Source organism: Podarcis muralis, chromosome 11 (genome assembly GCF_964188315.1).
Source record: "Podarcis muralis chromosome 11, rPodMur119.hap1.1, whole genome shotgun sequence".
Lineage (NCBI taxonomy): Eukaryota > Metazoa > Chordata > Lepidosauria > Squamata > Lacertidae > Podarcis > Podarcis muralis.
Genome location: NC_135665.1, coordinates 63,482,775 through 63,494,684, shown reverse-complemented (window position 1 = coordinate 63,494,684; position 11,910 = coordinate 63,482,775). Strand labels below are relative to the sequence as shown.

At 47.0% G+C, this 11,910-nt stretch overlaps 1 protein-coding gene across 1 annotated transcript in view; it reads left to right on the top strand.

The window, feature by feature from the left end:
* The window catches only part of NOL6 (nucleolar protein 6), a 62,589-nt gene that overhangs the window by 40,444 nt on the left and 10,235 nt on the right, over nucleotides 1–11,910 (top strand). Inside the window, exons 22-24 of the mRNA XM_077936560.1 lie at nucleotides 2,779–2,903; nucleotides 4,603–4,692; nucleotides 9,118–9,318. Of these exons, the coding sequence (XP_077792686.1) occupies nucleotides 2,779–2,903; nucleotides 4,603–4,692; nucleotides 9,118–9,318 (416 nt within the window). The remainder of the gene's footprint in view (nucleotides 1–2,778; nucleotides 2,904–4,602; nucleotides 4,693–9,117; nucleotides 9,319–11,910) is intronic.

The window sequence follows — 11,910 nt, the reverse complement described above, 5'->3', positions numbered from 1 at the left end:
TCTCTGCCTCTCCAGCAGCGTAGATCTGCTCCTGTAATCTGCCTCCACGAGCCTAATTGAGGGGCAGCTAGATGATGGGAAGGGAGTTTGTTTAATTTTTATCGTGGCGTTTGGAGGAGAGTCTCTCTCTCTCTGCCTTGTGTGTTGATCAGAGGCTCAGGAAGTGGCGTTGCTGCCTTTTTCCAGATTTGCAGATCCCGAGGCAGGCAGGAGCAAAGGTTATCTCGTTCACCTCCTGACTCAGAGAAGGATTGTCTCCTCCCGGTGCTCCAGAGCCTGACCTCTGCATGCATGAAACCAGAAGCCCGGGCACCATTTTGCTAAAGAGGCCTGCGGTCCAAATATTTCCTCGTGAAACAACTCGACAAGATTAATCCTCGCTTTTCTAGGAGCTTGTAATTGCCTGCCTTAAAGGACCATTAAAGTGTAGCACAGCAGGAACACCCCCCCCCCCACCTTATCTTGGTGCAGTACATTGTTGTTATTTAGTCGTTTAGTCATGTCCAACTCTTCGTGACCCCCTGGACCAGAGCAAGCCAGGCCCTCCTATCTTCCACTGCCTCCCGCAGTTTGGTCAAACTCATGCTGGTAGCTTTGAGAACACTGTCCAACCATCTCGTCCTCTGTCATCCCCTTCTCCTTGTGCCCTCCATCTTTCCCAAAATCAGGGTCTTTTCCAGGGAGTCTTCTCTTCTCATGAGACGGCCAAAGTCTTGGAGCCTCAGCTTCAGGATCTGTCCTTCCAGTGAGCACTCAGGGCTGATTTCCTTCAGAATGGATTGGTTTGATCTTCTTGCCTTCCATGGGACTCTCCAGAGTCTCCTCCAGACCAGAATTCAAAAGCATAAATTCTTCGGCGATCAGCCTTCTTTATGGTCCAGCTCTCACTTCCATACATCACTACTGGGAAAACCATAGCTTTAACTATACGGACCTTTCTTGGCAAGGTGATGTCTCTGCCTGCCTTAAAGGACCATTAAAGTGTAGCACAGCTCTCCTTATCTTGGTGCAGAGCATAGCATTCTGAAAAAAATCAGCTTTCCTTTTTTTTAAAAAAAAAGATCTATGTGGCAGGTTTCTACCTCTCATGGCTGTGAAAGTGGAGGAGTTTGGATTTGATATCCAGCTTTTATCACTACCCGAAGGAGTCTCAAAGCGGCTAGCATTCTCCTTTCCCTTCCTCCCCCCCAACAAACACTCTGTGAGGTGAGTGGGGCTGAGAGACTTCAAAGAAGCTTGACTGGCCCAAGGTCACCCAGCAGCTGCATGTGGAAGAGCGGAGACGCGAACCTGGTTCACCAGATTACGAGTTCACCGCTCTTAACCACACCACCACACTGGCTCTCATTAGACTACAAGCGTTATTCCAATCCTACGAATGATTTGAACTGTTTACAATGATTCTTAAGATAAGTTATAAATTTTCCCCACTCCTTATTAAAATTTTGGTCTCCCTGATATCTGATTCTTCCAGTCATTTTAGCTATTTCAGCATAATCCATCAACCTGATCTGCCATTCGTCTCTGGTAGGGATTTTATCTTCTTTCCATCTCTGGGCCAATAACATCTGTGCGGCCGTGGTCGCATAAATGTCTAGTCTGCTCCCTGGGATTTCGGCACCTAGAATTCCTAAAATAAAGGCTTCAGGTTCCCAGATAACGATGTAGGCAGCACCAAACCACAAAGCCACCAAACCACAGTGAAGATGTGTTTTCAAAGTGTGTGTGTGCAATAGCCAGCGAGGTGTCCGACTCAGATTTCTAGACCTTGGGTTGGAGTGAGGCTCAGTGCTCAGTTTTTCTCCATGCCTGGTGAAATCCCAAGAGAGCAAACTATATATTTATGCGACCACGGCCGCACGGATTTTATTGGCCCAGAGATGGAAAGAAGACAAAGTAAACAGTTAAAATCGTTAGTAGGATTGGAATGACACTTGTAGTCTAATGGTGAATTTTGGACACGAGGGACAGGTAAAAGATTTGGATTATTATGAAATATGCAGGAGGAAATGATGAACAACAGGACCCACAAAGGGGAGGAGGGAAATCCAGGAAATTCCTTGGAATCTTGTTTCAATGTGGTATAAGGTAAAGATAAAGGGACCCCTGACCATTAGGTCCAGTCTTGGCCGATTCTGAGGTTACGTTGCTCATCACGCTTTACTGGCCGAGGGAGCCGGCGTACAGCTTCCGGGTCATGTGGCCAGCATGACGAAGCCGCTTCTGGCGAACCAGAGCAGCGCACGGAAACGCCGTTTACCTTCCCTCCGGAGCAGTACCTATTTATCTACTTGCACTTTGATGTGCTTTCGAACTGCTAGGTTGGCAGGAGCAGGGACCGAAAAAGGGGAGCTCACCCCGTGGTGGGGATTCGAACCGCCAACCTTCTGATCGGCAAATCCTAGGCTCTGTTGTTTAACCCACAGTGCCACCCTATGTGGTATATGTGACTGTAAAATTTTAATCTGAAAAACCAAATAAATACATTTATAAAAATAATAATAATAATCATGATCTGGGAACACGAGGAACTGCCTAGTTTAGAATCTAGCCCTGTAATGTCTACACTGGTAGACAGCTGCAGCTTCCCAGGCAGGGGACATGCCTGACCAGCCCTACCTGAAGAGGCGGTGATTGAACCGGAGTCTTCCAGTGAGATGGTCCTTCTTTTCTCTTGTCTCTTGCATCGAGTGTTGAAAGGGCACCAGAGAAACTTTGTCCGCTTCCCCCCGTTGCAGCGACTTCTGTTCTCTGACGCCGTGATGTTTTTGCATCCAGATGCAGATTACGTGGAGATCAGGAACCATTTTGTGGCCGCCCGGCCGCACCTCCCCGTCATGTTCATCGCCACCCCCAGGGACCGCCGGGACTCGGCGTGGACCAAGGAGAAGCCTTCTGCGCAGGTGAGTCCAGCTGCAGCCTTCGTCCCCTGGTTGGCCAGGTCAGACCTTTCCTTCTCGGCCTCTTCCGATCTGTCCTCTCTCACTGAAGCCTTTTCAACACTGCTAAAATTGAACAGAGCAAAGGATGTTTGAGGTGGCAGTGCATGGGTTCTCCCCAGTGCTTTTTATCTGGGGGGGCTGCAGGGGTGTGCATACGCTTAAACATTTTGTGAATCTAAGCTTGGCCTCATTGAGGGGCCAGTATTTCAATATGAGTAAGAAAATGAGTGTATCCCTAAACATTTTTTTAGGAAAAGTAGCACTGGTTCTCCCCTTCCTCATCTTTTTAAAAAAAATATATATATAATTTTTTATTAGTTTTTTTAACATACCATTTTCAACAATAAGTAAACATACTTCTATATATGATACAATTTTTTTACTTCCATCAATCACGTCTGAAATTTTTTCCAATCTATTCATTTAATATACATTTCTAGGTTAGGCTGACTGGCGCAAGGTCACCCATTGTGTTTCGTGACGGAGTGGGGATTTGAACCCTGATCTCACAGGTCCTAGTCTAGCCCAGTGGCTCCCAAGCTTTTTCAAGCCACTGCCCCCTTGGTTCTATAAACTCACGCCCAGTGCCCCCTGCCGCACCCTATAAAAAAAGCCTTTATTCATAATGGCACACCCCACTCAGGAAGGTAAAAGGTAAAGGTAAAGCGACCCCTGACCATTAGGTCCAGTTGTGGCTGACTCTGGGGTTGTGACGCTCATCTCGCTTTATTGGCTGAGGCAGCCAGCGTTTGCCCACAGCTAGCTTCTGGGTCATGTGGCCAGCAGGACTAAGCTGCTTCTGGTGAACCAGAGCAGCGCACAGAAACGCCTTCCCGCCAGGGCGGTACCTATTTATCTACTTGCACTTTGACGTGCTTTCGAACTCCTAGGTTGGCAGGAGCAGGGACCGAGCAGCGGGAGCTCACCCCGTTGTGGGGATTCAAACCGCTGACCTTCTGATCGGCAAGTCCTAGGCTCTGTGGTTTAACCCACAGCGCCACCTGCGTCCCACTCGGGAAGGTAGTAACACAATAAAATTCAAAACACTAGCAGTTACACCTTCATTTGGAATCCAATTTAATCCAACTTTTTAAATATTATTGTTTTATTGAAAGAATTTCCGTTATAAAGAAATAAAGCGGTACAGAGGAAAGGAGGGGGAAAAGAATAAAGATGTTAGACACACACACAAACACACACACACACACACACACACACACACACACACACACACAAACACACAATATAGTTTCTTTAATTCAACTCGATGATCCAGTGCTATCAGCTTTTCAGAGTCTGATGGTCATTTGCACCTCCCTGCCGCCTCCTTGCTTCTTGGCGCCCCTCTAGGTTATTCCCCCACCCGCCAGGGGACGGTACACCCCACTTTGGGAACCCTGCTCTGACCTCTACACCACACTGGGCCTCTCCTTTTGAGGAAGGGTCTGGAGGCAAAGGCACCACCTGGGCCGGCTGCCTCCGAATGTCCTTCGCTCTCCTGCAGAATCGAGCCAGGTCTTGCAAAGGTGGTGGTGGTGGGGTCCTTCCAGATACACCAGCTCTTGCCAAGTGCCCTCGCGTGCCCACCGGCGGCGCTGGCTGTGAACGGTTCTTAAAACCTCCCCCTCTCTTCTACCTCTTCTTCTCCCCCCCACACCAGGTCCTGCAGCGCCTCTTGGTTTTGGCTCAGGAATCTCTTCAGGTTTTGGAGAAGCAGCTCATGGACCCTCTGGGAAGCCAGGATGTGAAGGCAAGTTTATTTAGTCATTTATTCTATGTAATGAAAATAATAATAATAATTTATTATTTGTACCCTACCCATCTGGCTGGGTCTCCCCAGCCACTCTGGGCAGCTTCCAACAAAGATTAAAAATACATTAAAATGTCATACATTAAAAACTTCCCTGAACAGGGCTGCCTTCAGACGTCTTCTAAATGTCTGGTAGTTGTTGTTCCACATGGCGGGCGCCACTACCGAGAAGGCCCTCTGTCTGGTTCCCTGTAGCTTTAAAACATTAGACATTGTAAAACATTAGACATAAAAAATTTCCTGATACAGGGCTGCCTTCAGATGTCTTGTAAATGTCAGGTAGTTGTTTATCTCTTTGACATCTGATGCGAGGGCGTTCCACAGGGCGGGTGCCACCACCAAGAAGGCCCTCTGCCTGGTTCCCTGTAACTTGGCTTCTCGCAGTGAGGGAACCACCAGGAGGCCCTCAGCGCTGGACCTCAGTGTCCGGGCAGAACGATGGGGGTGGAGATGCTCCTTCGGGTATACTGGTATTGATTGATATAACGCTGTGTCTGTCTGTCTATCTATCTGTCTATCTATCCATCTATCATCTATCTATCCATGAAATCATAGAATTGTAGAGTTAGTTGCCTATTCCAACCCCCTGCAATGCAGTCAACAAAATAGCCTATGCAAAACTGTTCTGTAGGCTTGTTGGCAGACCTCGACCTGCCAAGGAGTGACAGACTTGATTGGGAGGGGGTTGGCCAGTGAAGCAAGCGGCAGGAGGGGCTGATAACCCTCCTAATGTTTAGTGAAAATCTACCCTCTTGTTTCTTGTCCATGAGATCTAGTCAGCAGAGAAGACGCCTTTGCCCTCTTCCATTCAGCCATTCAGGTTTCTGAACCCTCCCTCGTCCTTCTCTTCCCCATGGCAAACACACCCAGTTCCTTCAACCTTTCCTCTTGGGACTTGAGTTCCTCCTTTCATTTCATTTTTTTAAAGGTAAGTTTCTAGTCCTCGTGACAGAAGGCTTGTAAATGACCGAATAAGAGTCCCAGTAGAGGGCTTGGAAGTGGGGCTTCAGTGCCTTGCAATAGCCTCTCCTGCTTCCCCGTCACTAACAAAGCCAGTTTAAATTCACCATGGATGCTTTAGCAGATTTCCGGCATTGCCGGGAGGTTGGACTAGATGACCTTTGGTGTCCCTTCCAAATCTACGATTCTGCGTACCGTATTTTTCGCTCTATAGGACGCACCGGACCATAGGAGGGGGAGAACAGGGGAAAAAAATTATCCCCCTCTCCGCTCAGCGCCCCTTCTGCGAAGCGGGAGGAAAAACGGAGCCCCTTCCAATTCTCCTCCCGCTTCGCTGAAGGGGCGCTGCGCAGAGAGGGGGATAGCAAAGCGAAGCCTGGAGAGCAAGAGGGATCGGTGTGCACCGACCCCTCTCGCTCTCCAGGCTTCAGGCGGCTATCTGCAAGCCTTCGGAGCACAGCGGGAACTCCTGCTGCGCTCCGAAGGCTTGCGGATAGCTGCCTGAAGCCCCCGGAGCGCAGCGGGAGTTCCCTGCGCTCCGGGGGCTTCAGGCGGCTTCAGCAAAAGCAACGCAAAGCCTCCGGAGCGCGGGGGGAGCTCTCCCTCTCCACTTCGGAGGCTTCGCATTGCTATCGCTGAAGCCAAGGAGCCTGCATTCGCTCCATAGGATGCACACACATTTCCCCTTCATTTTTGGAGGGGGAAATACGCATCCTATAGAGCGAAAAATACGGTAATTACTCAAAATGATTTTAAAACTGCAGAATGAAATGTCATCCTTCTCTTCATCTTTCATAGTCGATTTGGTTTCCAGAGGGGCAGCTGCATCAGTTAGTCTCTGTGACTGCTGTAAATCAAAGACCATTTGTGGCTCCTTAAAACATTTAACAATTTTTTGTGGCACAATTTTTTGAGGACTCGAGGCCACTTTGTCAGGTGCATCTTAGTTGACGGAGGCTGCGGAATTGAGCTTATCTTAGCTCTGCACTTCTGTGGCTTTCGTCATCAGATTTCAATTTGTCATTTTTTTGAGAGAGAGAACAAAGACTCGATTCAGATTCTACCCCCACCCCCAGCTAAGTCTCTTCTGCTGTGTTGCCAGTTTGTTTTTGCAAAGCTCAGGCGTGTCACCATAGCTGCCCAGAGTACCGCACTCATGATGCATGATATTGCGCACGATATGGTTGTTGTAGAGCCGGGCGTTTTAGGGAGGCCCGCGTGAGAGTGACAACCACTTCCTGAAGCTGCCATGCCGTTGCAGCACCTCTTCCAGAGCTCTCTGTTGTTCTTATTTTGCGGTTTGCGTTGCAAGCCTGCGAAAGTTGGTGCTGTGGGTTCCTCCTTGGCAGGGAGAAAGCTGGTGAGCAAACCCGAGAAACTCAACTCACGGTGATTCAGCATCTCTGCAGATGCAGAAGTGGAGCGCTGTGCTTGCATGACTTTCAGCTGCTGAGATCTGATATTTTTAAAATATATATATATATTATTTTCCAAAAGACCAGCTTAAGGCCTGCAAGCCAGAGGCATCTTCCACAACCCCCACAGCTTTATGTCCTGATCTGGAGATTTATCTTCAGTCACAGTGCTAGGCACCACAGCACCAAGATAATAATAATAATAATAATAATAATAATAATTATCTGGGCGGCTTCCAACAAAATACTACTACTACTAATAATAATAATTTATTATTTATACCTCACCCATCTGGCTGGGTTTCCCCAGCCACTCTGGGCGGCTTCCAATTGAACACTAAAATACAATAACCTATTAAACATTAAAAGCTTCCCTAAACAGGGCTGCCTTCACATGTCTTCTAAAAGTCTTGTAGATGTTGTTCCCTTTGACATCTGGTGAGAGGGCGTTCCACAGGGCGGGTGCCACTATTGAGAAGGCCCTCTGCCTGGTTCCCTGTAACTTGGCTTCTCACAGTGAGAGAACCGCCAGAAGGCCCTGGGATCTGGACCCCGGTGTCCTGGGTGGAGATGCTCCTTCAGGTCTACTTGGCCGAGGATCGCATCTAAAGCAGGGACGTTATCTTTAATTCGTTCCCTAGTGCTGGGCAAGTTAACCGTGGTACCCTCTAATCTCTCGCAGTGCCACGAAAAATAAACAAGCACCTGACCGTCGGCCACATGCAATCCAGCGAAGGTGCCCGGGTTCCAGGATGGCGCCTGACGTCTCCACCATCTGGAGGTTTATGTCTGGGGAACCAAAAAGTCGTCTGGTCCAAAAATGGCACCTAGGCATTCCGTCTTGGCGACTGTAACCCTGGTTTAGGGAGGCACCTGGCTTATATATCTGAGTTTCTTTCTTTCTTTTTTATACATTTTTATTAATTTTTAACATATTAATTAACATACGTACAACAGAACTTCTCATCATATACAATATTTTTTGGACTTCCGTCAACACCTCTGATGATTTTCCCTACTTATCACTTATTATGCATTTCTTAATTTCATATTACCTTTAAATATCTTTAACTAATAATTCTCCTCATTATCTTTTTTTTTTTGCAATATTACTAATAATTCACCTTACAAAACTTCTTGCAAACCTACTAGCGTAATCTGTTCATCACAATTGCTTTTCAAATAGCCTGTAAATTTACTCCAGTCTTCTGTAAATCTCTGGTCCCGCAGGTTTCGAATCCTTCCTGTTAGTTTATCAAATTCTGCATAGTCCATCAGTTTCATCCTCCATTCTTCTTTCGCCGGTAATTCTTCCTGCTTCCAGTTTTGTGCCAATTGTATTCTTGCTGCAGTCATTGCATAGAAAAACAACTTACAACCCTTTCTATTTATATCATCTCCTACAATACCAAGTAAAAATGCTTCTGGTTTCTTAATAAATATATATTTCAACATTTCTTTTCATCTCATTGTAAATCATTTCCCAGAAGTTTTTCACTTTTTTACATTCCCACCACATGTGATTAAATGTTCCTTCGTTTTCTTTACATTTCCGACATTTATTACTAACTTTATACATTTTAGCTAGTTTCACAGGCGTAATATACCATCTATACATCATTTTCACCACATTTTCTTTTAGGGCATTGCATGCAGTAAATTTTAACCCTTCTTTCCACAGTTTTCCCCAATCTTTTAACTGTATATTATACCCAAAATCTTTGGCCCAATGTATCAGAACCGACTTTACCTATATATCTGAGTTTGATACATATCTGCAGGAATCACAGCTCAGTCCGTCACTCTTGCACTGCTAACCAGAACGCGATGTGCAGCTGTGGTTTCTGAGACCCTGGTTGGGCCTGGGTGAGGTTGGGCCTGGGTGAGATGATGCTAGCTGGCAAAACTTCCTTCTCCCCCTCCTTCGGGACTCCGCTCCACATTTCCCTTGCCGCTGAGCCCCATTTTAACGTGGTTTCCCCCTTGGCAGATGGTCTTCCGCCCTCCTCTGGACTTCTACGACGTCCTCATCCACCTGAACCCCAAGCAGATCCCGAGGCACCTGGAGGCAGTGGACCGGCCGGCCAAGTCCTTCTTCCGGGGAACGTTGAAAAGCAGTGCAGCTGTCAAAACCTTAGCTTTCCCGGTGGTGGATTACGACCCGGCTCAGCTGTACCTCCGAGAGTTGCAGGTAAGCAGGAGCTGGGGGAAAATAACGCAAGCAGATGTTACGGGCTCACTGTAATCATACAAGGGAGCTCCACCAAATTGTTATACGTTTGCCAGGACTGAGTTCGTATCAGAAGCATAGCTGTCAAGCGTCCCTTATTTGGCGGGACAGTCCCTTATCCCAGCGCCATGTCCCGCTGCTGTCCCTTATTGATGATGTCCCTTAAATTTCCCGGGTCTCAAAGGAAGCAGCTCCTCTCCCTCTCTCCCTGCCGGCCAGGGAGGAGGGAGGCTCCAACTGTGTTGCTTGGCTGTGTTGCTCACCCAATAAGGACTCTAAGAACGACTGGGGGGTGGTGGAGCTGGAATGCCTTGTGCCGATCAAATCGACCGCATTGCCTGGGGACTCACCTTTGCTCAGCGCCTCCCAGCGGAGAGGTGACGGTGGTTTTCCTTGCTGCATCCCCTTTGCCGGGTTGCTGCGCTATGGGAACCACCGCTTGAGGCTTCGTTTGGCTGCTGGTTGACTAAAATTTTGGCTGCTGATCCCTTATTTTCGAGGCTGCTGGTCCCTTATTTTCAAATCTGTAAGTTGACAGCTATGGTCAGAAGAGAGGAATCATAGAAGCCTAGAGTTAGAAATGGACAATGAGGATCATCTGGTCGAACCCTCCTGTGATGCAGGAATCTTTCACCCAGGGCGGAACTCGAACCCACCACCCTGTGATTTAGAGTCTCATGCTCTACCGACTGAGCTATGTCTGGCCTGGAGTGCTTCTATATTCTGTTGGAAGCCACCCAGAGTGGCTGGGGAAACCCAGCCAGATGGGCAGGGTAATAATAATAATAATAATAATAATAATAATAATAATAATAATATATTATTATTATTTATTATTATTATTATTATTATTATTATTATTATTATTATTATTCTGTTTGGTGGGCCTGCTGCCCATCTCCTCCTGCAGGATACTCCATTCTGTCCCGTTCCCCACGCAGTTTTCTCCTTCACAAGCATTGGCCAGGATTCTGTTGTCGCTGAGCACCCTCAGCCAGCTTTTACTCAAGAGTAGACCTGTTGAAATGAATGGACCTAACTTCGTCATGTATTTTATTGGATGCACTCTCAGTAAAATTTAGTTGACTCTCACCTTCAGTTCCTTGTTGGGCTGCTTGGCAGCTTCATTATACACCTTCTGGCAAATACTAAATGCACCTTATTTAACATGGCTATTGACACTTGAGCTGTGTGTGGTTTTTTGTTTGTTTATTTAATTTATTTTATTTTCAATGCAAAACTACAACAAAAATTACAAACATTGAATCCAAAATAAAGCAGTACAAAGAAGTAAAAAAAAAAGAAAAGAACATGAGAAAAAAGAAAAAAACAGACAAAAAACCTGTCCTGCCAAAAACACACACCTACAAATAAAACCATATCATCATTCTAATCGTTACGTATGTATTCACATAATGATTTCCTTCCTTTGTTCTAAGACCTCGAAATTTTTACTCTTTCTAAATTGTTGTGTAGATTACCTCTATCTTTATACTTTTTACACCATTGAGCTGTGTGTTTTTAGGATCCCCCCTTATTTCTGAGACGGGAAGCTGTTTTAAATATTGTTTTTAACACTGTGTTTTGATGTTGCAACCTGTCTCTGCATCCATGACAGTTGGATTTCCGTAGTAAGTGGAAGACCTTTGTTGATTGATTGATTGATTGATTGATTGATTGATTGCATTGATTGATTGATTGCATTTATATCCAATCTTTTCCTCCAACGAGCTCAAGCTGATGTACATTGCTCTACCTCCCCCCTTTAATCCTCACAATGACCGTCCTGTGAGGGAGCCTCAGGGATGGTGACCGGCCTGAGGTCAATCATTGAGATTTATTGGCCGAGTGAGGAGTCCAGCCAGATCCTAGTCCAACACTCTTAACTGCTACACCACACTGTCTGTCAGTAGTGTGTGTGTGTGTGTGTGTGTGTGTGTGTGGTGTTGGACTGACATTCTAGCAGGGCCAAACTTCACAGCTGCCTTGTGGGAAAGGATGCTTGCCTACCAAACTCAGCAGACCTCAATCAGCAGAGCCAGCCACGCAGTTCCTGTGTTCTTAGAATGGGTCTCCGTCCGCAGAGCAGTTGCAATATAAAAATTAGATGGCAGGGAGGTGCGGGTAAAGGGACCCCTGACCATTAGGTCCAGTCGTGGCTGACTCTGGGGTTGTGGCGCTCATCTCGCTTTATTGGCTGAGGGAGCTGGCATACAGCTTCCGGGTCATGTGGCCAGCATGACTAAGCCGCTTCTGGCGAACCAGAGCAGTGCACGGAAACGCCGTTTACCTTCCCGTCGGAGTGGTACCTATTTATCTACTTCCACTTTGACGTGCTTTCGAACTGCTAGGTTGGCAGGAGCAAAGACCGGGCAATGGGAGCTCACCCCGTTGCGGGGATTCGAACCGCTGACCTTCTGATCGGCAAGCCCTAGGCTCTGTGGTTTAGACCACAGTGCCACCCGGGTCCCAGGAGGTGTGGGTGGGTGAGAACAAATGCGATCACATAAGGGGGTCTTCTTCTCTCTGCTGGAACAGGCCAATGGAACAGTG